Source organism: Alternaria alternata (assembly GCF_001642055.1).
Source record: "Alternaria alternata strain SRC1lrK2f unplaced genomic scaffold CC77scaffold_24, whole genome shotgun sequence".
NCBI classification, from domain to species: domain Eukaryota; kingdom Fungi; phylum Ascomycota; class Dothideomycetes; order Pleosporales; family Pleosporaceae; genus Alternaria; species Alternaria alternata.
The window spans coordinates 569,614-593,787 of NW_017306213.1; the positions used below are offsets into that span (position 1 = coordinate 569,614).

The following is a 24,174-nucleotide window of genomic DNA, read 5'->3' on the forward strand; positions in this document are numbered from 1 at the left end:
TGGTCGCGACTCTGCTTCGTGAAGATCGCTCACCAATAAGCATTTATATATCATCCTGAAGGTATTCACCGTGTTGCGCATGCCAATCAGCGTGGAAGATCCAGCAAGTACCTCCAGGATACTTCTTGACGTCATGTGCAAATCACGGATTACAAGAGTGTGATACTGGAAGGGTAAGCCACGACCATTGCCAGTTACTATCACCACAAGGAGCTGCGGAGGTAGCTGAAGTCAAGTGCTTCTGGATCTGGAGCGTGGGGAAGGAAGGATGGTCAGGGTCTGGACTGCAGGTGCGGGGAGCTGTTCAGCACGGACTCCAGGGTTCCTGCGAGTAATTCGGCCAACCGCCGCAACCAAGACTCCCCACATCACATCGCTAACATACAAGACTCTTATACTATTTTCAGATCGCTATCTCTAGATTTACTCTAGTACTATTCGTTACCCAACATCATGCTCAAGTCCAAGTGGGCATCCCAGCCCGATGAGGCAGAGAAAGCAGCTCCTGCAGCACCAGAGGCCAGCGCCCCAGCACCAGCGTCTGCAACTGTATGTTTACCGATGCACTGACCCTGGGCCTTCTTCTGCTATTATAGTTGTTTCGCTGGTATACAACGCTGACCCGACATTAGACCGACAGCGCGACGTCCTACGACCCCGCCTATAACGACCCGTCAATAGACCCATTCGCTCAGACAGCAAGTACAGACGACCTCTTCTTCGACGACGATATCACGCCAATCGCCGAGCCCGTCATCGAGCAGAATCCCGTCGAGCTGCAACCTTCGGCCGCCGAATTTGTACCCGAGGAAGTACATCCGCCGACAGCACCCCAAGCACATCTGGCCCCGCATGCGCCCCGAGAGCCACGTAACGCGGAGAGAGGTGGCCGTGGCCGTGGTAGAGGACGAGGCCGCGGAAGAGGTCGTGGGGGACACAACACCGACATTCGTCTAGAGCAGAACGACAAGAAGGCATCCGAGGCTCCCAAGGAAGCGACGCCCGCCCCAGCCGCCAACGCTACCGGAACCGATGCTCCAGAATCCTCAGCTCCTCCTTCCGCACCCACTGAGCCCAAGGAGAAACCTACACACGCTGTGCGCGGCGATAGAGGCTTGACTGGTGGCCCTGCCCGTACGCGCCTGACAGAAGAGGAGCTGAATACGAAGCTTGCCAACATGCGCATTAAGAATGAAGCACGCCAAAGCGCTCATGCTCGCGCCGAGGCTGACAAGGGCAACTTCGAGGCTCGGGAAGCCGTCATGCAAAAGCAGGATGTGGAACGCAAGAAGGCTCTTGCTGAGAAACAGAGGGCAGAACAGAAGGCATTGGCCGAGAAACAAAAGGCAGAACGCCAGAGTCGTCAGCAGATGATGGGAGAGCGTGAAAAGAACCGGCAGCGTAAGCTCAATGCTCAGATGGGCAGGGAGTGGGACTTTGAGAAAGAGGATGGCTTCTCTGGTACTGGAGAGGAGAAACGACGAGGTGCTGCCCGAGGTGCACACGGTGGTATCGCACCCTCTAGACCAACCGACAACGCATCCAATGGGGCCGAAGACTATCATGAGCCTGTTGCACAATCAAGTCGTGGACGTGGTCGTGGTGGAGGTAGAGGCCGTGGTGGTAGGGGTGGCCGTGGCGACTACCGGGAGTCTGACTCGAGGCCGACAGGCGCACAGAAAAAGCGCGACGATATCCCGCCTTCAGCATCAGACTTCCCAGAATTACCTTCCACTAAGGCCAAAGTAACTACAGAGACGAAGGACATGGACGATCTGACCGGCTTGCCGTCACCCATGGAGAAAGGACGTAGTTGGGCTGACGAGGTCGGCTCGTAGGGAGAGCAACAGCAAAAAGATTTGGTAAAAGAGGTGCAAGAGCGATATCGAAGGGCTTATGAACAAGCCGCTAAGGATGAGGCGCAGAGGTATTCGCATCCAGCCTTCATGTCAGATGATGACTTCGCGGCATTGCCGTGGTGGGAGCAGGTGGAATACAACAGCCTCTACAACACCAGGCGCCGCCCAACAGTCGTGTCCAGTATCCGAACAAGCTCGCCTGATAGACTGAAGTCGAGCGATACAATCCATCCCATAACACGTCCTCCGTCAAGGCTCCGGTCAAACCCAGAATCCATAGCATCCTTAGAAAACCCATCGCAAATCGATTTGAACAGTGGTGATACTACACTTGTTGAAGCGCTTCCCTTATCGCCGATTCCTCACCCCGTAGAAGTTTTTGACGAGTCGTCACAGCTGGCCGTACAGAGTGGGGAGACAACGCTTCTTGAATCACCGTCTGCTTCCTCAGTGTCCGCCTCGTCACCAAACATTCGGCAAACTTTGCAGCGTCTTGGAATTCTTTCTCCTACGTCATTTCCGGTGTTGCAAGACGCGCGCAGGTATGTGCGAATTACTGAAGCACAAGGCCCGGAAAGTCATTCAGGCTCCATTGTCAACGATACCATCAGTCACGAATCCGAGAGCGAGTCGGACGATTGTCACATCGGAGATGATATGCCGCCGCGTGACCCAGAGCGCTCGACTATAGCAAACACTAGAGATGGTCAGAGAAGAGTATGGATTATCACACCCGGACGTCCACGAATGGAACCACTTGAGATGGAGCAAGCCGTATTCATGCGAGGTGGAGCTGGCTCAGATGATGATGACGATGACGACGACGATGGTAGTGGTGTGTCGCAAGCCGAGGAAATGAGATTACTGTCCAGCAGGGGCAGGAGGTCGTCAAATCCCTTCCCGTTATCCCGGTTGACTCGACATGTCCCTGGAATCCGTCAATGGGCCCGGTCCCGTAATGACCAGCATACGACAATATCTGATGTCCGACAAGCAGATGTGAATGAGGTGATCTCGACACCACCTGGAGACTTACACCAGGACCTTTCTCATACTCTGACAACTTCTTCCGGAAGCTCTGCGAGGAATGATATGACATCTGCAGGGACCGAGCCACGTATATGCAGTACCAGCAATGATATGGAGCCTAAACATGAGCGTCTAGTGCGAGTGTACCCGCGACCAAGCCCACGTCGTCCTATACGTCCTTCAAGCGTCGGTTCGCGGTTTACCGAGCGGATAGAACTTGACGGCGCGCAGCTGTACATCCTACCTTATTCTGGTAACTCTATGAATACATCATGGCTAATATTTGCCAGGTATGAGGACAGTTTGAGACGCCCAGGAAGATTCAACGTGGAGGCATTCTCGTGGCGATCAAGTCAGAGATCCAGTCGGAATCGTGCGCGTAGTCTTCCTCCCACTACGACGGAGCCACTATCAGATCAGCATGAAAGCTCTCACTGGCGATCGGAACCCCTGTGGCAGCTCTCTGGGACACCTGATAATGCCGAAGTGGATCCAGAGGATAGCGTTTCGCAAAGACGTGTGCACTCGGAGCAATTACCAGCGCGACTGCCATCACCACCAGTACTAGTCAGATCACTCCAACCAGAATCACAACCGCTGCTTCAGTCAGACTCCCTGCCGTCTTCGGGTACGCGTACTCTGGATCCATATACATATCCAATGGGTCCTCCCCGGCTTCGAATCGGTCCAGATGGTCGTTATGACTATGCCAGGATTCCTTATAATCATCCTGATGAAAATTGTTCGGACCTGGTCAAGTGGTGCTGTTGTGAAGTGATGTTCAACTTTTGAGATAGAGCTTTCTTGTACGATCAAGTACTTCAAGCTACAACACAATCAATATGCTCATACTGGCTCTGTAGCGTACTTACTATCTATGAAAGCGTGCTTGAGAGTATACTGGTATGCTTAGGGCGGTGATGTTTTGAACACAGCGAATAACGTACCCTGGACATGTTCACCTTGAGGCTGCATTGACATACAACAAGATGGAAAGTAATGTATATCATGGGATCGACCCTGAATTCAAGACACAGCTAATGAAGGATGACATCCTTGATAGAATGACCCTTGCAGCACGTAATCGGTAATATTTACAACCTCGATGTCTTCCCCCATGTATCGATGTAAGCGTTGGCTTCCTATATCTATCATGATCAGCCACAATCAGATACTCGAGAATATGTTTGACCCCAGGGAAGGAAAGCATGTCGTATATTGGATCAATGAGGATTGGTAGGCTCACTGAATGGAATATTGTATGTACTCTTGTCCAGGAGATAAACGCATATGGCTGATGTGCATCCCTGGATGGGCATGTCGTCAAGACATCGCTGGAACGAAAGATAGTTATCAATCGAAGGGAATATCTTCAAAAGAGCCGTGATGCATATTAAACAAAAAGAACAGACGAATCAGAACAACTTGGTCACAACATGTTTCTCAATGTTTTGTGATTACAATACATACACCATACTTCATCCTTCATCATCGTAAGCCTCTTCAGCGATCCAAATAAGGAAGACAAGCACCACATAGCGCCAATCACCTGTCCTGGTCCCATCTAGAACGACCGAAAAGGAACCCGCACAACCCACGCCCGCTATGAAGAAGGTATGGAAATCGCTCCCAGAAAACATGATAAAAGCTAGAGCACATGATTGCGGACGTCGCCAGAAGCGAATTCGCTTATGGGAGACCGTGGCATGACTGCAATGAAAGCCATTAGCACGGAACCGAAGAAGAAAGAAGGGGTATCAGGGTCAGTAGGGGTGTAGAGGTGCGGTCGGTGAGCTTCTATGACTCGCCTCCAGTTGATGCCGCAGCCGCACCTTCACCACCCCGGAATGATCCCCTTCCACCACGGCCTCCGCGAGCACCTCGCTCGCCACCTCGTCCGCCACGGGAAGCACCGCCACGGCCTCCACGACCGCCACGACCACCCTCACTGTCCGACGCGCCTCCACTTCGGTAACCACCACCCTGGACGCCGCCGCGGTTGCTAGCTTGCCAGCTGCCGGCTCCGTACCTGGGCTGGTTGCTACCAGGACCGCGCTCGTTGTACACCTTGACGGTCTTGTTGTCTGGGCCACCCCTAGCATTCCTGACATCGTCCGCAACGCGACGGAGCGCACCGTGCATGTCTTGAGAAGTAGCGAAATGGGCGACGAAGAAGTGCTTGATCTTCTCCATCTTCTCCACCTTGGGCCTGTCTTCCTCAGCAAGCAGACTCTTGGCTTCCTCCTCATCCTTTACACCAGCAATAAAGAGACCCTTGCTTTCCTTGCGCTCAGCAGGCTCGCGGGGCGCTGGAGATGCAGGTCCCTTCTCTGGCGCCGAAGTGCCATTAGGCTTGACCTCGCTAGGGATGGCCTTTTCAGCAGCAGCGTTCGCCGGTGTGTTGTTGGCTGGAGGCTGTGGTGTAGCGGCCTTGACGGGCTCTTTAGGTGTAGCAGCGGGGGCGGGGGAAGGGCCGGTGCGTGTAGGCTGGCCAGCATTCTGCTTCTGTTGTTGAGGAACCGGTGGGGTTGCAACAGCGGGGCGGGGTTGCTGAGGAGCACTCGCTGGTGGGCCGGCTTGACGTCCTGGAGCAGGAGACGGCTGAGCAGAAGGGCTAGGGTTCACTGCAGCTGGGGGACCAGTGCTGGTGTTGGCGGCTGCGGGCTGAGTTTGACCAGGCGCAACCTTTCCACCTCGGTGAGCGAAGTTGAAACCCTGGGCCCTCATCTCGGTACCGATCCTGCCATTGTCAATGTCCAGTACAAGCCATCCGTAAGCAGCATCTGCAAGGTTGAAGTTCCACATGTTCTTGAAGGCGCTCTCATCGATTTGACCGCTCTGAGGCCCAGGAGCAGGACCACCGAAGGGGTTTCCGCCATTGGCGACAGTGGGCATCTTGTTTACGATCTCCAGCGCTAGGGCGAGCAGACGTTGCTGGGACTCGCTATCAGCCACTGCTGGCTCAACTTCTGTCTTGACAGTATCCCAAACGTCGTTGAATGAGGCCTTGGACGCAGCAAGCTTTCCGCGATAGTGATCGAGGGTGGGGTTGACGCTGAACTCGTTGTACGAGCTACCGTAGCGGAAATGCAGACCAGCTGAGACAGAGAAATCTGCCTTGAGCGTGACGGATAGCTGGTTGAGCAGACCTTCGCGGGCGGGAGATGCGTGGGTGACGAATATGCGGGTTTCGGTCGGATCGTATACGCGGTTGGCCGTGTCGACAAGTTCGCCCATCTGCAGCAGAGTAGTCCACATAGTGCCCTGTCCACCTGCAATGGTAGTCCTGCCCTCGCCATTGTCGAACAGCTTGTGCATGACGACGGCACCTCCGAGACCAAGTAGTCGCAGCTTGACGCCACCTACATCGAGTAGCCGCGAATGCGCCTCATCAATGATGTGCAGGTTGTCCACCTTGTACTCGCCCGATCGCAGCTTCTCCAGTACTTGCACATCTTCACAAGCACCCCAGACGGTGTATACTGGTACGTTCAGGGTGTAGGTCTTGTTGAGGAAGAGGGGCAGTTCTGAGAGTGGCAGGTGCTCTCGTGCGAAGCGCTCCTTGATAGGCGGTTGCGGAGGGGCTGAAGCGATGGAGCGCTTGACGGCATCTGAGAGCAGCGGTGAGTATTGGGCCACGTGCTTGAGGGTCTTCTCGGCGATGCGATCAAGCGAACGATCATCGTAGAAGCCAAAGTCGCCAGTGTGGATGATGTAGTTTGCGCGGGCGTCGGCGGCGAGCTGGTTGAGCGATTGCAGGTTTCCTGATCAGTGTTAGGAGAATATGTTTGATCGTATACCATGGCTGCCATGCTCACCTCGGACATCTGCAATGCATAGCACTCGTACGCTTCCCTGCTGGATCACGCGGCCCTGGTTAGGGAGCAGCGGGACAGCTCCAGGCGCTGGGCCGGATGGACCGCCAGGAGCGCCACCATTGGGAAGGTAGTTGCCTGGGTAAGGGCGCGGCTGGTTAGGTGCTTGCTGGACGAGGTCAGCATCGATGTCACATGTGGTCAGATATGTGCGGCAACTGCCAGACGTACTGAAGCCATGGAGTCGGAGGCGGAGGGGTCGAGAAACGTGTCCTGGTGAGGCGTACAGGCGGCTGGGTTGGACTTGGGGAATAGAGTGGGGTATTACAAGGTCGGGGTATGAGAGAAGTTAGTAGAAGAGCCTCCTCGTTTATGATGGCAGCGGCGAGTTTGTCCTGTCTACCGTTGCTCCTTCTGTTTTTGCTAACAGCTTTCCGCCGCACAGACCCTGGCCTAGCGCGTCCTATCAAGTCGCGTTGGAGCTGTCTGGACTTCTACATCTCTAGCTTCTCCAGCTTCCTCCATCCATTGAGCTTCCTTACCCCTTTGTGTCGTTGTCTATTCATCTCAATCATCTTCTGAGAGCTTTCTGCATGATGATCTTTCATCATGTTATCATCCCAATGGCCTCTGGCACCGCCTCTAGCCACCACCGTCTCGCCGCCTAGCTGTCCAAGGAGCTGCCGTCATCTTATGACGATGATACCAAGCACATTCCTTCTCTTTGAAGCTTTTCCTCAGCTCATCTGCGAAGAAGTCTTCATGCTCCAACCCTGGAAGCCATGCTAGCTTGTACAGTGGTTGTCTAGACCAGCTTACACGACACGCCTACCCAAACTTCTTACAGCTTGCAAGGACACCCAAAGTCAAAGTACCCACCATGCAGAGCAATCTGCGCAGCTACAGGCTACAGCAGCGTCGGCTTCTGGAGGTATGACCTTTTTCGCCTGCCGCCTCCGTCATTGGTCAGTCCTGGACCCTGAGACTAGCGCTGTTCTGAGACTAGCGCCCTCTGGCGGCGCTCGTTTTTTTGAAAAAGTTCCAGTCCCCACCTTGTGCGAGCAGCCAGCGCTCTTCTCACAACTGTCACTATTAAAGGTCTTCGTTGTCCTGCGATAGACCACCAGAGCTTTGCTTTTTACATAACTACACTGTGAGAGCATCGCCATGGACGAGCAACAGTTTGTCCAGCTGCTCGAGGGCCTCATGGAGCGTACGTTACCCAGCCCCGCTGTGCCATAGACCTCTACTAACATTTTCCAGCCGACACCGAGCGTGTCAAATCCGCTACCTCTACCCTCAACAAGAACTACTACAACTCACCCGCCTCTCTCAATGCCCTCCTTCAGATTCTCTGCGGCCACCCCAAGCCTCAGCTCCGCCAATTGGCTGCAGTCGAGGCTAGGAAGCTGGTAACAAAGCACTGGGCCAACCTGCCTGCGGACCAGAAAAACTCTCTCCGCAACCAGTTGTTCCAGTTCACACTGAACGAGGATGTGACTCTCACACGGCACTCTGCTGCCCGCGTCATTGCGGCCATCGCATCCCAAGATTTTGAGGATGGCGAGTGGGCTGACCTGCCCGGATACCTCCAGCAGGCCGCCACCAGCTCCGAGGCACGACACCGTGAAGTTGGTACATACATCATCTTCACCACACTTGAGTCAGCGGGCGACTCGTTCCCCGGCAAGCAAGCCGATCTGTACAAGCTGTTCAGTTCAACCATCCAAGACCCCGAGAGCGTCGATGTCAGAATCAACACAATGCTCAGTCTCAGCCGCCTGGCCATGCTGCTAGAGCCCGACGAGAGCCCCAAGGAGCTTGCCATGTTCCAGGAGTCCATCCCTGGCATGGTCACCGTTCTGAAGGCCACCGTCGACGAGGGTGATGAGGACCGCGCAATGCAAGCTTTCGAGGTCTTCCAGACTCTCCTTGGCTGCGAGTCTGCACTTCTCGCAAAGCACTTTGGCGACCTTGTTCGCTTCATGCTGGAGCTTTCTTCAAGCACCAACGTCGAGGACGATTACCGTTCCCAGGCTCTCGCATTCCTGATGCAGTGTGTCCGCTACAGGAAGCTCAAGGTACAGGGCCTGCGAATCGGTGAGGAGATGACCTTGAAGGCTCTCCACATTGTCACTGAGCTCGGTGATCTGTCCAGTGAGGAGGAGGAAGTTACACCCGCCCGTTCCGCTCTCGGCCTCCTCGACATCCTCGCATCCAGCCTCCCTCCCAGCCAAGTTGTCATTCCTCTTCTCAAGAACCTCGGCAACTACTTCCAGTCGCAGAACCCTGACTACCGTCAAGCTGCCATCCTGGCTCTCGGCATGTGTGTCGAGGGTGCGCCTGACTTCATCGCTACCCAGCTTAACGAGATCATGCCTATGGTTCTACACTTATTGGAGGACCCTGAGCTCAAGGTCCGAGCCGCCGCTCTCAACGGTGTCGCTCGATTGGCTGATGATCTTGCCGAAGACGTTGGCAAGGAGCACGCCCGCCTGATCCCTGCTATGCTAAAGAACTTCGACCTTGCTGCCAACAACATGCAAGGCTCAGACGATGAGCGCAACCTCTCCATTGTTCGCGGCAGCTGCCATGCTATCGACTCCCTCATCGAGGGCCTAGAGCCAGAGGACGCTGGCAAGTATGTTCCCGAACTCATCCCACGCTTCAGCAAGCTCTTCCATCACGAGGATCTCAAGGTGAAGAGTGCTGCCATCGGTGCCGTTGGTTCTATTGCCTCCGCTGCCGAGAAGGCCTTCATCCCATTCTTCCCCCAGACCATGCAGGAACTTTCCTCATACGTCAGGATTAAGGACAGCCAAGACGAGCTCGACCTTCGTGGTGTCACCTGTGATTCCATGGGCAAGATCGCTTCTGCTGTTGGCCCTGAGCCTTTCGAGCCCTACGTTCTGCCGCTCATGGAGGCTTCCGAGGAAGCTCTTCACTTGGACCACCCCCGTCTCAGGGAGACCAGCTACATCCTCTGGAGCACCATGGCTAAGGTCTACGAGGAGGGCTTTGCTAAGTACCTTCCCGGTGCTGTGAAGGGCCTCAACGATTGCCTTGATCAAGAAGAGACCAACCTCGACGTTGAGTTTGGTGAGGAGGCGGCTGATTTGGCCGGCTCCGAGGTGATCATCCAGGGCCAGAAGATCAAGGTTGCTGCTGCCAGCGACGACGACGACGATGACAGCGATCTCAACGAAGCCCTCATGGCCGGTGATGACGATGACGACTGGGATGACCTAGAAGGCGTCAGCGCTGTCGCCATGGAGAAGGAGATCGCCGCTGAGGTCTATGGAGACATCATCACTCACACTCGCCGCGAGTACATCCCTTACATGGAGGCGACCGTCACCAAGCTGCTCGAACTTGTCGACCACTCCTACGAGGGCATCCGTAAGGCCGCTCTTGGCACCCTATGGCGCACATTTGCCTGCCTCTTCGGTATGGCCGAGGGTGATGGTATGGCTAAGTGGAAGCCTGGTCTTCCGCTTGCCGTTGACATTCCCGACGAGCTGAAGAAGCTCGGCAACCTCGTCATGACTGCCACCATGACCATCTGGCAAGACGAGATGGATCGGTATGTATTCACGCTCTTTTACTATACCCACCTTGCAAAGATGACAGAATATTCGTTAATCCCAGCTCACTCCGATGCACAAAGTGCACTTGAGGTGAAAGCGAAATCACGACTGAGCAATCTCAAAAATCAATTACTTGTTATAATTTATCAAGAAGAATCTGGCTAACATTGTCTAGGGGTACTGTCACTGATATCAACCGTGATGTCGCTGCCACTCTCAAGCTCTGCGGACCGGCTGTGTTGTTGACCGACAACGGCACCGTGGTTCCTGATCTCTGCCAGCACTTGCTCGCTGTCATCACCAAGCGTCACCCTTGCCAGCAGGATCTCGGTGATGAAGCCGAGGAGGAGATTCTTGATGAGTCTTCCGAGTACGACTGGCTTGTCATTGAGACAGCCCTTGAGGCTGTCACCTGCCTGTCAGTCGCACTTGGCTCGCAATTCGCCGAGCTCTGGAAGATGTTCGAGAAGCCAATTGTCAAGTACGCTAGCAGCCAGGACTCCACTGAGCGAAGCGCTGCTGTCGGAACCATTGCTGAGTGCATCGGCAACATGGGTGCTGGCTGCACACCTTACACCACTGGCATGCTGAAGCTCCTTCTCCACCGCCTGTCGGATGAAGACCCAGAGACCAAGTCCAACGCCGTCTACGGTATCGGACTTCTCTGCGAGATGACCACGAACGATGATGAGATCCTCAAGTCTTTGCCTACAATCTTCTCCAAGCTCGAGCCTCTGCTCGATGCTCAGGACCAAGCACGCCTTCTTGACAACACGGCAGGTTGCGTCAGCAGGTTCATCTCGAAGCACCCTGGCAAGCTTCCCATTGCCGAGGTCTTGCCTCGCCTGGTGCAGCTCCTGCCTCTCCGTGAGGACTATGAGGAGAACAAGCCCGTGTTTGGCATGATTGTCAAGCTTTACCAACAAAACGAGCCTACAGTGCAGCAGCTCACATCTTCGCTGATGCCTGTGTTTGAGAAGGTTCTCAGCCCGCCTGAGGAGCAGCTCGAGGATGAGACGCGCTCGCAGCTTGTTGAGCTGGTGCAATATCTGCGCAAGTAGGGAGGTTTCGTTTTGCTAAAAGAGAGGGATACCCGTCGAAAGACACAAGGAATGGATTTGGGCATGGAATGGTAGGATGGGATATAGATACAGTTTTACGATACCATGTAGCATGAATGAACGTTCGATACAGACAGAGCACTAAATAGACCATGTTGTGTGTTAGCTGCATGATTTCACATTGGTGGCTGACACGCGTGACAGGGGACGATCATGGTTCCTGGCTGGCGCGCATTTTAGCCAAGCCGGGGCAGTGACGTCTGCACCCCAGACTTGTGCCGTTGCCTGCGCGCCCACGCCTCATAACAACACTCATCTCTACAGTGGACCTGTATCCGTGCATACTCCATCAAGCGTCGCGCAAGCCGACTTGTGCTACCTGCGTCATTCTTTCGTTACCTCGATGACAACGCTACTGTGTTAATCGTTCTCCGTTCTCGCACCCTCAGAGCTCCCGATAGCTTCACCCGCCACCTCGGCTCGCACGCATCGTCATCCACAACCCATCGTCCGCAAACCCCATTACATCTTCAGCTTCCTCGCACCACCCAGCATACGTTCGCATTCCATTCTCCCTACGATAACGAGGCTCGCCTAGCCTCAGCGCTCAGGCGCATCGAACAAGATGGTGCAGTCAAGCACGCGAGGATGGAAGGCCATGACGATTGGCCTAGTCTCCATCCTCGCCGGATCAGCTCTCGCAGGACCAGACCTCACGACGAAACACGAAAAGGGAAGGTGCGCGATACGTGGCCAATGCGGAAAGCAGAGCTTCTTCGGATCAGAGCTGCCCTGCCCTGATAACGGCCTAGCGAAGACGCCAGACGATGCCGTGCGCAAGAAGCTGGTCGATATTTGCGGTGACCAGTGGTCTGACAGTGACGTCTGTTGCGACGAAGACCAACTCGACGCTCTCAAGACGAACCTCGACCGCGCCACGCCTATCATCAACGCTTGCCCTGCTTGCAAGGAGAACTTCTACAACCAGTTCTGTACCTTCACTTGCTCTCCTGATCAGTCCACCTTCATTAATGTCACAAAAACCGAGCCGAAGGGAGACAAGTACTTGGTGACCGAGTTGGACAACCTGGTATCCGACAAGTACGCGTCGACTTTCTACGACAGCTGCAAGGATGTCAAGTTCGGTGCGACGAATGGCAAGGCTATGGACTTCATTGGAGGAGGTGCGAAGAACTACACTCTGTTTCTGAAGTTCCTTGGCGACAAGAAGTTCTTGGGCTCGCCCTTCCAGATCAACTTCCCCCGACCAAACGAGGCTGACTTTCCTGGAATGGACGCGATGAACAAGCACGCCTACCCTTGCGATACCGACGACGAAAAGTACCGTTGCGCCTGCCTCGATTGCGGCGGCTCCTGCACTGAGCTGCCGGAAGTTCAAGAGGAGAAGCAGTGTCACGTTGGCCTATTGCCGTGCCTCTCCTTCGCCGTCATCATAATCTATTCGTTCTTCCTTGGCTTGCTATGCACCGCCGTCGCAGGCCACGTTGCCTACAAGAACCATTCGAAACATAAGACTGAGCGCATGCGCCTCTTGCAGGATACAAGCCCTAGTGACGATGAGGACGAGGGCGATATAGTACACAATGTTGGCATGCTGGATCGCCCTACCAAACACTATTTCATCAACACATGGTGCGACCGCATGTTCAGCCGCCTCGGGTACATCTGCGCTCGCTTCCCTGCCATCACCATTGTTACCAGTGTCATAGTAGTTGGTCTGATGAGCTTGGGATGGTTGCGCTTCCAAATTGAAACCGACCCTGTCAACCTGTGGGTTTCTCCCGACTCAGCTGCGGCGCAGGAAAAAGCTTTCTTTGATGAGAAGTTTGGTCCTTTCTTCCGTGCTGAACAAGCCTTCCTCGTCAACGACACGCTTGAAGGTTCCGGTCCTGTTCTCAGTTACGAGACGCTTGACTGGTGGTTCGGTGTAGAGAATCAGATCCAGCGTCTCAAGTCCTACGAACATGGTATGACGCTTGACAAAGTCTGTTTCAAACCAGTAGGCGACGACTGTGTCGTTCAGTCTGTGACTGGATACTTTCAAGGCGACTTCGCAAACGTGTCCCCTGACAGCTGGCAAGACGACCTACTGCAATGTGTCGACAATCCTTCTCAATGTCTGCCAACTTTCCAGCAGCCGCTCGACCCTCATCTTCTCTTTGGTGGCGTCAACGAAACCGTCTTGGACGCGAAAGCACTCGTCGTCACCTGGGTTGTGCAGAACTACCCCAAGGGTACCCCAGAAGAGCAGCGTGCTATGGACTTTGAAAATGAGATGAAGAATTACCTTAAGTTTGTATCTGACGAAGCTCATAAGAGAGGTCTGCGTCTGAGCTTCAATACCGAAGTCAGTCTTGAGCAGGAGCTGAGCAAGAGCACCAACACAGATGCCAAGATTGTGGTCATCAGCTACATCATTATGTTCTTGTACGCTTCCCTGGCTCTGGGCTCTACCACCCTCACCGTACGGTCCGTCCTTCGCAACCCGGCGAATGCTCTCGTGCAATCCAAGTTCATGCTCGGTACTGTCGGCATTCTGATTGTACTCATGTCCGTATCTGCATCCGTTGGCCTATTCTCGGCAGCTGGCATCAAGGTCACCTTGATTATTGCAGAGGTCATTCCATTCCTTGTCCTGGCTGTCGGTGTTGACAACATCTTTCTCATCGTGCACGAGTTTGAGCGCATCAACATCAGCCACCCTGAAGGCAGTATTCCGGAGCGCGTGTCGCGTGCTCTCGGGCGCATGGGTCCTTCGATTCTGCTTTCCGCGCTTACCGAAACCACCGCCTTCGCTCTTGGATGCGCAGTAGGTATGCCAGCTGTCCGAAACTTCGCAGCATATGCCGCCGGAGCTGTCTTCATCAACGCCATTCTTCAAGTAACTATGTTCATCGCTGTGCTTGCTTTGAACCAGCAACGCGTTGAGACCAACCGTGCTGACTGCTTCCCCTGTGTTCGTGTCGGCAAGGCCGATCCTGGTTATCTCAATGGCGGTATGGGATACGGCGCTGGCGAAGAAGGTGCACTACAGCGCTTCATTCGTAAGACGTATGCTCCGGCAATTCTAGGAAAGAAGACGAAGGTCGGTATCATTGCGCTGTTCTTCGGCATCCTCACAGCTGGTCTCGCCCTCTTTCCCAGCGTAGAGCTCGGTCTTGATCAACGCATTGCTATCCCAAGCGATTCTTATCTTATTCCTTACTTCAACGATCTTTACGATTACCTCGACGTCGGTCCTCCTGTTTACTTCGTCACCAAGGAGCTGAACGTTACCGAGCGGAAGCCTCAAAAAGAGTTGTGTGGACGCTTCTCTACTTGCGACCGAGAGAGCTTGGCCAACATCATCGAAGCGGAGCGCAAGCGACCTGAGGTCTCACATCTAGCAGCTTCAGCTGCCAACTGGCTGGATGACTACTTCCTATGGCTAAACCCTGAGAATGAGAAGTGCTGCGTCGACGACAAGGGAAAGCCATGCTTTCAGGACCGCCAACCACCTTGGAACATGACTTTGTCTGGCATGCCCGAAGGTGAGGAATTCATCCACTACCTCAAGCTCTGGATTGAGGCGGATACCACCGAAGACTGTCCTCTTGGTGGAAAGGCTGCTTATTCCGATGCTCTCGTCATTGACTCCAAGCGCCTCACCATCCCTGCATCCCACTTCCGCACTTCACATACGCCTCTTCGTTCTCAGAAAGACTTCATCTCCGCCTATACTGCCGCACGTCGCATCTCGAAGGAAATCTCCAAGGACGTGGATGCAGAGGTCTTCCCATACTCCAAGTTCTATATCTTCTTCGACCAGTACACAACCATTGTTCGACTAGCCGGTGCGCTCATCGGGTCTGCTCTTGCCGCAGTATTGGTCATTACCACTATAATGCTGGGCTCCATTGCCACCGGTCTGGTTGTCACCCTTGTTGTTGGTATGACTGTGTCTGCAATCATTGGCTCTATGGCTGTCCTTGGTGTATCACTTAACGCAGTGTCACTCGTCAACCTTATCATCTGCGTCGGTATCAGTGTTGAGTTTACGGCACACATCGCCCGTGCATTCACCTTCCCTAGCCGTGCTACTATGGAGAAAGCGCCAAGGCACCGCTTCCGCGGTCGTGATGCTCGTGCCTGGACTGCCATGGTCAACGTGGCCAGTAGCGTCATTAGTGGTATCACAATCACGAAGATCTTGGGTGTAGGTGTATTAGCTTTCACTAGGAGTAAGGTATGTATCATCTCCGTCTTGACACCGGCGCCATATGCTAACAGCGCACTAGATCTTCGAAATTTACTACTTCCGTGTCTGGGTAGCCCTCGTATTATGGGCAAGCACACATGCACTTGTCCTACTTCCTGTACTACTTTCTCTCGTAGGCGGAGGAGGCTATGTCGATCCCGAAAGCGAAGGCGGCCTCCAGGAGGATCTACGTCGCCGCCAGTACCCTGCTTTATTGGCTGAGGAAGATGAGTACGACAGCGACGATTAGGAGTCTACCATGTACCGCACTATCGGTCATCGTTGGCGAAGGATTATGGAGTTATCCAGCATGGGCTGTACGTATATCAATGGATGGGCATGGGATACATGGTTGGCGTTTGGCAGGAATGTTTCTATTTTCTTGAGACCTGTTGATGAAGACGGAGAGCGTGTAAGGTGGGCTGCTTTGCTGGCTCCACCGACTGCTTCGGAGGATGTCGCGGCTTCTGGGTCTGCTGGTACTATTCGAATCGTAGAAGAAGAACTCAGAGAGGAAGATCAAGACCAGCTAGATCCCTCCACGCTCCTCTACCAGGACTCGATTGCTTAGCTTCAAATTGAGTCTGTACAGAGTCGTTCTTGTGCTCCTTTTGACTTGCTACACAGATGTACCCGGAAGTATGCGCTGTGCTCTGTTCTGATTGCTGATTGTACGAAAGCTCACAACTACACTTGGAGTGTGCCGTGGTGTCAGGTGTACAGAGGTTCTCGTGAGTGGAACAAGGTGATTGCAATACAGTAGAAGTCACTACTCCATTCAGCTAGCCGCTTAGTAACGGGCGAACGATCTTTTGAGTAGTGCATGCGTCAGAGTCGAAGTCGGAGATATGCGGAGTGCTCGTCATTTACAACAAACGTGAGCGGAAGATATGCTAGAATGAGATGACGTTCACATGTCTTAACCGCAAAGGAAGAGGCGACGTGGAGGTAGAGTGGGTCACTCCTAAACGACATCCTCCGTTCCGAGGCAATTCTTCCCCAGATGCCGCCGATGATACCTCCAACCCAACCCCTTTCTTGACATGCAACCGCCATAGCTACCCGGCGCCTATACTACACAACAGGCAGTTTATGACCAAGTCCCTGACGCCGCGTACAGAAACTTCGCATTTGCCACATTTCATCCACCAATGACAGGGCAACAACTCCGCGGTAGATCGCCGGCAGATGCTATTAAGCCTCATCAACCCCATAGCGCCGATGGATGATGCTTGTTGAGACACGGCTACCTGGAATCTGGTGAAGGCGCACCAATACATGACGCAAAATTTTGCGAGGTGGACCGTCGGAGGGAGTTGACGCGCGGAGACGGCTACCAGACATGGAGAAGTTTCCGTCTGGGGGCTCGGAGACGTCACCTCGGTGATTCTCCGACCCCTCCATCCCGCCTCCGATAACTTTTTCCCCAGACAACGTTTAAAAGTCCAGAACACCCACAGTCGAGACCATCACAAACTCTTTACTTTTTCTCTCTATACCCCAAACAACTCAATTGCAATCATGTCTCTCGGAAGGAAGGTTACTCTCAACACTGGCGCTGCCATTCCGTGAGTACCCAAACAAACACCCCGCGGATACATGGCGGTTGCTAATAGTTACAGCCAACTTGGTTTCGGCACATGGCAGGCCGAGCCTGGTCAGGTCGGCGCCGCTGTCCTTGAGGCTCTCAAGGCTGGTTACCGTCACTTGGATCTCGCCAAGGTCTATGGCAACCAGAAGGAGATCGCTGAGGCTCTCAAGAAGGCCTTCGGCGGCGAGGTCCCCAACCTCAAGCGTGAGGACGTCTTCATCACATCCAAGCTCTGGAACTCCCAGCACCGACCCAAGGACGTCCCCGGCGCTCTTGACGACTGCCTGGCTGAGCTTGGCCTCGAGTACCTAGACCTTTACCTCGTCCACTTCCCCGTCGCTTTCGATGAGCGCGGCGATGTACACAACAACCTCTTCCCTCTGGAGGGCGAGGACGTTAAGATGCTCGACGACATCTCCATTGTCGACACATGGAAGGCCATGACACAGCTGCCCAAGGAGAAGGCGCGTGCTGTTGGTGTCTCCAACCACACAAAGGAGCACCTCCAGGCCCTCATTGACGGCACTGGTGTCACTCCCGCTGCCAACCAGATTGAGCGTCACCCGCGTCTCCTCCAGCCAGAGCTCATCCAGTACTGCAAGGAGAAGAACATTCACATCACCGAGTACTCCGTAAGTTTGTTCATACCATGCAGGCTGACATATACTAACACCACTCAGGCTTTCGGTAACAACATGATCGGCGAGCCCCTTCTCGTCCAGCACAAGGTCATCAAGGAGATTGCCAGCCGCATTGGCGCCACCCCCGCACAAGTTATCCTCGCCTGGGCCCAGAAGGGTGGCCACTCCGTCATCCCCAAGTCCGTCACCGCATCCCGCATCCAAGAGAACTTCAAGGAGGTTGAGCTGTCAGAAGACGACTTCCAGAAGGTTGAGCAGATCGGCAAGGATGAGCCTCGCCGCTTCAACATCCCATACATCGCCAACAAGCCCCGCTGGCCGGTCAACATCTTCGGCGAGCCCGAGGAGAAGGATGCGCCCCACAAGGTTATTGTTAAGGTCTAGATAGATGATTTGGCCAAAGAAGCCTAAAACGAATACATAATGAATACCCCTGTTACAACAACTTTATTCTGATATTTGAAGTTGATGATTGACTTGATGTATGTGCTCAAGTACGACCAGAGTTCTCGAAAAGATTTGATCCTGCGACACCGGTGATACCATCGAGCAAGAGTGACCCTTGTGCTTTCTACGCTTCGTATGCATGCACCTGCAGGGATACTTAGGTGCGCGGGCAAGCTAAGCTAAATGCGATGTTGCAATGTTACTCTAGAACAACAACACGCTCCGATTTGCAACACTGTCGCAATATTGCAACGTATATTGTATGCCTTGTCACGGTCTACGTGATGGCATCTCTAACGATACCTCTGTTAAGTGAGCGTAGGATCCTGGATTCATTTTATGCTATCTCGGGACGTGAGAGACCCTGGTGGATTATGTTGAGCCGATTACGATGCGATTGATCACTTTCAGAAGTCGCGCGTTCATTGAACATCTCTTCAGCTCGTGTCATTCGCTTACGCACCGTGCCATCTGTTCGCGTACCAAGAACATAATGGGAGTTGGCTGCGTCGGCATCGTCTGAAATCTTCTTTTACCTGCACGACTACGTCTCGCTGACAACGCGCGCGACTCTTGAAGCAAGACTGTAGGACCTTTAGACTCTTCCGCTACTCGCTAAGCTGACAGGCGAACATTCTGAACAGCTTTGAAGGACACAACGTTCACTCTTGCTCGATTCCTATCACTACATTCACTTCGGTACAAGTCATCGCTTATAACTCAAAGATCGACTAGACCTTTTTCAATCCCAACACCATCGCAACTACGCCTCGACAGACAAAAATCTTTACTCCGCTGCTGCACCGATACGATGCCTTTGCTCCATAGCACTAAAGCGCCAAACGAGCACCTCATCTTCGTCAAGAACGTTCCCGGCTACTTTGCGACTGACGAGATTCGCAGTCTGTTCGCCAAATACAATCCAGCAAGCATCAAAAACGTATACCCCAACAGCAATGTCACTACGATTGTCATCGGCTTCCGCACAAAGGACGAAGCGGCGCGCGCTCAAGCGGAGACAGATCAAACCCGCTTAGCGCATGTCGTGCTAAAGGTAGAGACGTACAACCAGAAGCAGTCAGTGAGATACCTGAGGGACCAAGGACAAGTCACTCGGCCGCGAGGCGCTGCGCAAGAAGACGAAGCGCAGTGCTATGACGAGGAGCCGGTACAAGAAGAGGGACCGGTCTTCACTCCACCCATGGAACCACACGTTGCGAAAGATCCCACTGCTGCGCCGCAGCGCACTACTTGGGCTGATGTCGCTGGCAATCGACGTGCTCTGGTCCATGAGGCGCCTACTTTGCTCGAGGTCGGGAGTCCAGCCACTACAGAATCCACACCTATATCCACCCCCCGCATGCCGATAGTTGTCCCACAGAAGCTCTTCGCGCCAGGCCTTGAGCACAAAAGCTCGCAGCGCCCACCGCCGGCAGTCGTCTCGTTAGGCTACAGCACTCCAGAAGCCTTCACCATCCCACCAGCTCTCAGTTCCCGCAGTACCGACACATACTCTACCGACGAGATAGAAGACCGGATTAGAAAGCTCGCCAATATTCCAGACTGGATGACAATCGCACAGTGGGCAGATGATAGCAGTGGCCGAGAACCCACACGTTTCCCAACGGAGCCTCTCGATACCACGGTGCGTATCCGGGCGAAGCACTGTCGAGATTGCGCATTTTGTCAGCTAAGAGATCGATACTAGGTCCAACGCCTCCCGAGAGTTGGCAATATCTTGGTGAGGGGATGGATATGCTACTTTGACTTGCGCTGCAAAGTTGAAGGAGTTGGGAGTTTTGGTGCTACGATGGAGATGCTCAGTGGATGTTTTCGGATCTTTGTAGAGTAGTCGCTCCAGCAAAAGAACCAAAAGCTATTTCGATCATCCAGATTATGCGTGTAGTTTCCATGCGGACAACAAGTATATTTGGAGCGACCAAGTTACTGTGTTCAAAAGTTGCTGTGCCTACATCAGATTGAAATGGAAAACAGTTGCCAGGATATCAAGAAAGCATTGCATCATGTTGTGACAGAGACGCGACACATATAGGTTTATTGGATCGACGTCATAGCGGTTTCGGTTCGCGTTAGCGTGGAGGCATGGTCCGTCCAACTGGGATTCTTTGCTATCGTCAACTCTCATCCTTCTCTTTACGCCGGCTATCGAATAATTTCATCGCATCTACTCATTCACGTAAGCTCATCTCGCTGATACACTGGTTTTCTATTGCTAAGCTAAGTTGCTTTTCATGAACCCCGCACGAGGGAGAGGAAACCAATGAGGTCATGGTGAGCCCTGGAGGTATGCTGAGAGAGGCTACTGACGTGAACTTTGAGTATTACCACCTCGTACTTCCATCATCGCTAGGTCGGGAACACCTAGATTGCTATGCATGCGATGATCAAACTCAGCTCCGTGATATGGGGGGTAGCAACTCGACATACGTCCGGACATGTGCGAGACTCCTTGTTATTGGACTCATTACCCCAAATTCCTGGCAACATTTGTAGGTTGCGATATTTTTCATACGGAGTTTGATCTCAACGAGCGCGCGGATTCAACGCAACCTGAACGATTCGTCCGTTCCTCATGCCGCAGAGGCTCAGCAGCGTTGAGGAGATAGCCGTCTGTAGATGGTGAGGGCGCTTCGGATCCAAGCCCACTATCGACGAAGTGCTCAACGGTTGTGTAGTTCGATATTTCTTGCGCATCCAATGCATTGGAACCTAGGAATCCCGTCTGCCCGACTTCGGTAGTAGGATTGGGGACGGAAGAGTCGACTGATCGTGCTGTCTCAAGCTTTTCACGCGCAACTCGAAGCTTCTCAGTCTTAGATCGGTGGCACATATCGAGCCAGGCCAGTTTCGAGGATTGGTCAAGCTCGCCGACAACGATCATACCCTTTGTAGCCCGGATGGTCTTCGATTCGTTCAAACTGACGAGAGAGATCCCGTCGCCTGTCAGCGGATGCTTGCACCAACCGACGTTGAGCACAGGAAGATTACGAACATTAGAAGTGTTCTTTCCATCCGGATAAAGCAACCGTACTGTCTGTATGAGCTGCGATGCTGTCAGCTTCTCATCGCCCCGTTTTTCGTGTTGAGTCATTCTCTTGCAATCATAACTCCATGACTCTTTGTTCACGACCTCGATAATCCAGGGCGCTCCCTTGAGGCAATACAGACCATCGGGAGTTGGAACGTAGTCGAAATTTTTGTAAGTAGCAATCTCGTTCGTTGTTTTCTCAGCCGTAATCTCCCAGATGATTGTCCCGGTATCGATCTTGCGGAACTCCTCTGTTACCTCTTCTTTGATCTCGGTCCAGGCTACTATTTTTCCCATTTGTCTGCGCATCTCTATCGGAGATGGCTCAACAATGCCATGATGAGCGATATCATCAATCAAAGACTCCGACACTGTATTCGCATCCAGTGAAGATATGTTGCTAGATGGAATGGACCAAGTATATTTGCCACGCTTCAGGTGTGTGTAGTCAGATTCCCCCGTCGAAGAACCTGAAATGATAAGTCCTGAATGCCCGGGTGTTATGTTTGCTTCAGGTCTGGTCACTTACGAGGCGTCTTCTTGTCTGCTACCTTCACGTGTTTCCGATGTGGCTCTCCATGTGCCATGTCTTCATTGCCATGTTTTCTCTTCCTCCCTCGGCTCGCCATGTCAAAGCAAGGTGCCTTCGATCAACCAGTCCGGAAGATGTGAGAAGATCGGGAGAAGACAAGTCTCTAAGATCCGCGTCCCGCGTCTTCGAGGTTGTGGGTGTTCGGGACTTGCGCTTGGGTACGAGTTGAACTTGTGGATGGAATGTTGATTGAGTTGAGGAGATCAACCATCGACGCAGAGATTAGGGCACGACGCATTCCAGCCTTCATGAATCAAGGTGCGCCTGGTGCTCTGCCGGTGAAAACGCTGCACATGGTTCTAGTCAGAGCGCCTACAACAGCGAGCGCGAAATATCACGACATCTAGTGAATCATTCGACAGCCAAAGCTTGGATCATAATCTCTAGCTAGCTTCAAGGCAACAATCGATGTTCCTGAAACCTGTCTCTTCGCCTTCGCTCGATAATGAAAGTAACCTCGAATTTGACTCCAAAGCCGCGAGGCTAGAAGGTAGCACCCTTTTTTGGCCGTTACACGCCACCAAAAAGCAGTGCAATCCCTATACTTCTTGGCAATTAACACGTTATAACCATTGTAACTTGAAACATGCGAACGCCCGTTGAATTAATGCCCAAGATCATGTAGATCGCGCTATAGTCGCAATGGTTCAACGCTTAGCGAGATAATTATAACAGAGGAAATCCCGAAGCTTTCCCTATGATTGACAGGATGGCCCGTGTAGCGTCTACATTAATATATAAAAGTCCGATAAGGTTGGCGGACATCACTCCAGATTTACACAACGGACTCGATTATCTTGCGGGAGGACAAAGAATCTTGTGTGTCATTCATGATTACTGACAAAGAGGTTTCACCGTCCACGGTACCACTTCTGTCTACAACTACACAGCCCTCAAAGACTCTGACCGAATCTCGAACTGATCCGAACTTCAATCAATTTGCACATCTAAATCAGCGACATGCATTCAGGACTCAGACCGCTTGCAATCTTGACACAACATTCTTCGTTGACGAACACCAGATGTCAAACGAGCAAGCGAACGTTACCGAAACCAAGGATTCACCTCTCAATCGCCAACTTCCATGTCCGGGCGACCTAGCTGCAATTCCAGAGGTAGCCGAACCAGTAACGGAGGGGTTCAGACTTTGGCAAACTGAGGAGAGAGATGAAGAATCTGAAACGAGCTACAAGGCCGGCTCGGCCACTTTCATTGAGATACCTGTGAACGGAAAGCCAGTCATGGCGCTTTTGCTTTCTCATCAACTTGGTCAGTGGATGTTAGAGTGTGTAAAGCTTCAACGTGACCATGGGGAACTCGAGGGTCGTTCCAAGGGGGACATTGCAAGTATCGACAAGAAGATCTATGACCTTCAACATATTTCTCGCTCTCTGAAATCGGCAATAACCATGGCCGAGCGTCTCAGTCACATGTCTGGTCAAGACCAACGTGATCAATATCACACGAAGATGTCGAGGTTACAAGATGAATCACAAGAGATAGAGGGACGCATAATGCAACTCCAGAAACAAAAAGCAGTCATAAGGTCTAAAGAGCAGGACTTGAAAGAGCAGTGGATTAACTACATGGAGGCTATCTCTATCAGCCATGACAATGCTTTCATCAAGGCTGGCATATTACCCGAGTATAAGGAGGTGGGACGCAAAGGTTCTTTGGCCAATGAGGAGGAATCGTATGTAGAAATCGCCGCATCTGAAGACACGGAGGTTAAATCGCATTACACGTCAGCGAAAGAACCATCGGGATCAAGCGCTCGGGAAAAGTGGGGCATGGTCCTGTTTAAGGGCAACTCTACAAATAAAGACAACTCCAGCAGCAACGAAGTTGTTCCCTTTCACGAAACTCAGGGAAATGAGCACGCCCAGCTTCTAGAAGAAGCTACAGTACTAGGTCAAAAGTTTTGCAACGCCAAGCTGCCGAAGCGCCGAACCACCATTTTGGGCAATGCTGTTTTGGGTGGATAACTCACCCAAAACAACATTTTTTTCAATGTTTCAAAGCAGGATTTCATTGTCGATAGCTAGTACCTTGTATGCCACCCTTTGGCTTTGATACAAGCTTTAAGGCGGCGTGGCATAGACAATATGAGGGACTTGATCAGAGCGCTGGGGATACTCCGCCAGCACAATTTCAGCGCGTTACAGAATCTATCCCACTCATCTTCAGCCCTTGAGAGGTTGTTGTATTGCGGGTATCGAAGATGGAGAAGCTTTTTGAGATGCCA

General features: G+C 52.8%; 9 protein-coding genes across 9 annotated transcripts; 7 read left to right on the forward strand and 2 right to left on the reverse strand.

Moving 5' to 3' along the window:
• Window positions 1-453: 453 nt before the first annotated feature.
• Window positions 454-1,838, forward strand: CC77DRAFT_1079408 (hypothetical protein; the record flags this gene model as incomplete). Its single annotated transcript, XM_018529298.1, has 2 exons — window positions 454-549; window positions 633-1,838. 2 exons carry the CDS (start codon window positions 454-456, stop codon window positions 1,836-1,838), a joined length of 1,302 nt encoding a protein of 433 aa, XP_018381277.1.
• CC77DRAFT_443016 (hypothetical protein) lies at window positions 1,757-3,857 on the forward strand. The gene has a single exon (XM_018531703.1). The coding sequence runs from the start codon at window positions 1,947-1,949 to the stop codon at window positions 3,678-3,680; it is 1,734 nt and encodes a 577-aa protein (XP_018381278.1). The 5' UTR covers window positions 1,757-1,946; the 3' UTR covers window positions 3,681-3,857.
• A 461-nt stretch (window positions 3,858-4,318) lies between these two features.
• CC77DRAFT_1053973 (hypothetical protein) lies at window positions 4,319-6,943 on the reverse strand (the record flags this gene model as incomplete). Its single annotated transcript, XM_018527773.1, has 3 exons — window positions 4,319-6,652; window positions 6,707-6,872; window positions 6,935-6,943. 3 exons carry the CDS (start codon window positions 6,941-6,943, stop codon window positions 4,686-4,688), a joined length of 2,142 nt encoding a protein of 713 aa, XP_018381279.1. The 3' UTR covers window positions 4,319-4,685.
• Window positions 6,944-7,870: 927 nt separating this feature from the next.
• On the forward strand, window positions 7,871-11,351 carry CC77DRAFT_945737 (ARM repeat-containing protein; the record flags this gene model as incomplete). The annotated part of the gene is made up of 3 exons (XM_018535037.1): window positions 7,871-7,916; window positions 7,967-10,286; window positions 10,466-11,351. The coding sequence occupies 3 exons, from the start codon at window positions 7,871-7,873 to the stop codon at window positions 11,349-11,351; spliced, it is 3,252 nt and encodes a 1,083-aa protein (XP_018381280.1).
• Window positions 11,352-11,628: 277 nt separating this feature from the next.
• CC77DRAFT_998927 (multidrug efflux transporter AcrB transmembrane domain-containing protein) lies at window positions 11,629-16,260 on the forward strand. Its single transcript, XM_018536550.1, has 2 exons — window positions 11,629-15,597; window positions 15,650-16,260. The coding sequence occupies exons 1-2, from the start codon at window positions 11,977-11,979 to the stop codon at window positions 15,857-15,859; spliced, it is 3,831 nt and encodes a 1,276-aa protein (XP_018381281.1). The 5' UTR covers window positions 11,629-11,976; the 3' UTR covers window positions 15,860-16,260.
• Window positions 16,261-16,947: 687 nt separating this feature from the next.
• On the forward strand, window positions 16,948-18,257 carry CC77DRAFT_443074 (Aldo/keto reductase). Its single transcript, XM_018531704.1, has 3 exons — window positions 16,948-17,177; window positions 17,232-17,832; window positions 17,881-18,257. The coding sequence occupies exons 1-3, from the start codon at window positions 17,131-17,133 to the stop codon at window positions 18,223-18,225; spliced, it is 993 nt and encodes a 330-aa protein (XP_018381282.1). The 5' UTR covers window positions 16,948-17,130; the 3' UTR covers window positions 18,226-18,257.
• A 637-nt stretch (window positions 18,258-18,894) lies between these two features.
• CC77DRAFT_443121 (hypothetical protein) lies at window positions 18,895-20,127 on the forward strand. Its single transcript, XM_018531705.1, has one exon. The coding sequence runs from the start codon at window positions 19,100-19,102 to the stop codon at window positions 19,994-19,996; it is 897 nt and encodes a 298-aa protein (XP_018381283.1). The 5' UTR covers window positions 18,895-19,099; the 3' UTR covers window positions 19,997-20,127.
• A 681-nt stretch (window positions 20,128-20,808) lies between these two features.
• CC77DRAFT_1079424 (hypothetical protein) lies at window positions 20,809-21,966 on the reverse strand (the record flags this gene model as incomplete). Its single annotated transcript, XM_018529299.1, has 2 exons — window positions 20,809-21,807; window positions 21,867-21,966. The coding sequence occupies 2 exons, from the start codon at window positions 21,964-21,966 to the stop codon at window positions 20,816-20,818; spliced, it is 1,092 nt and encodes a 363-aa protein (XP_018381284.1). The 3' UTR covers window positions 20,809-20,815.
• A 793-nt stretch (window positions 21,967-22,759) lies between these two features.
• Window positions 22,760-23,914, forward strand: CC77DRAFT_1065916 (hypothetical protein; the record flags this gene model as incomplete). Its single annotated transcript, XM_018528849.1, has 1 exon — window positions 22,760-23,914. The coding sequence occupies one exon, from the start codon at window positions 22,760-22,762 to the stop codon at window positions 23,912-23,914; it is 1,155 nt and encodes a 384-aa protein (XP_018381285.1).
• Window positions 23,915-24,174: the final 260 nt, after the last annotated feature.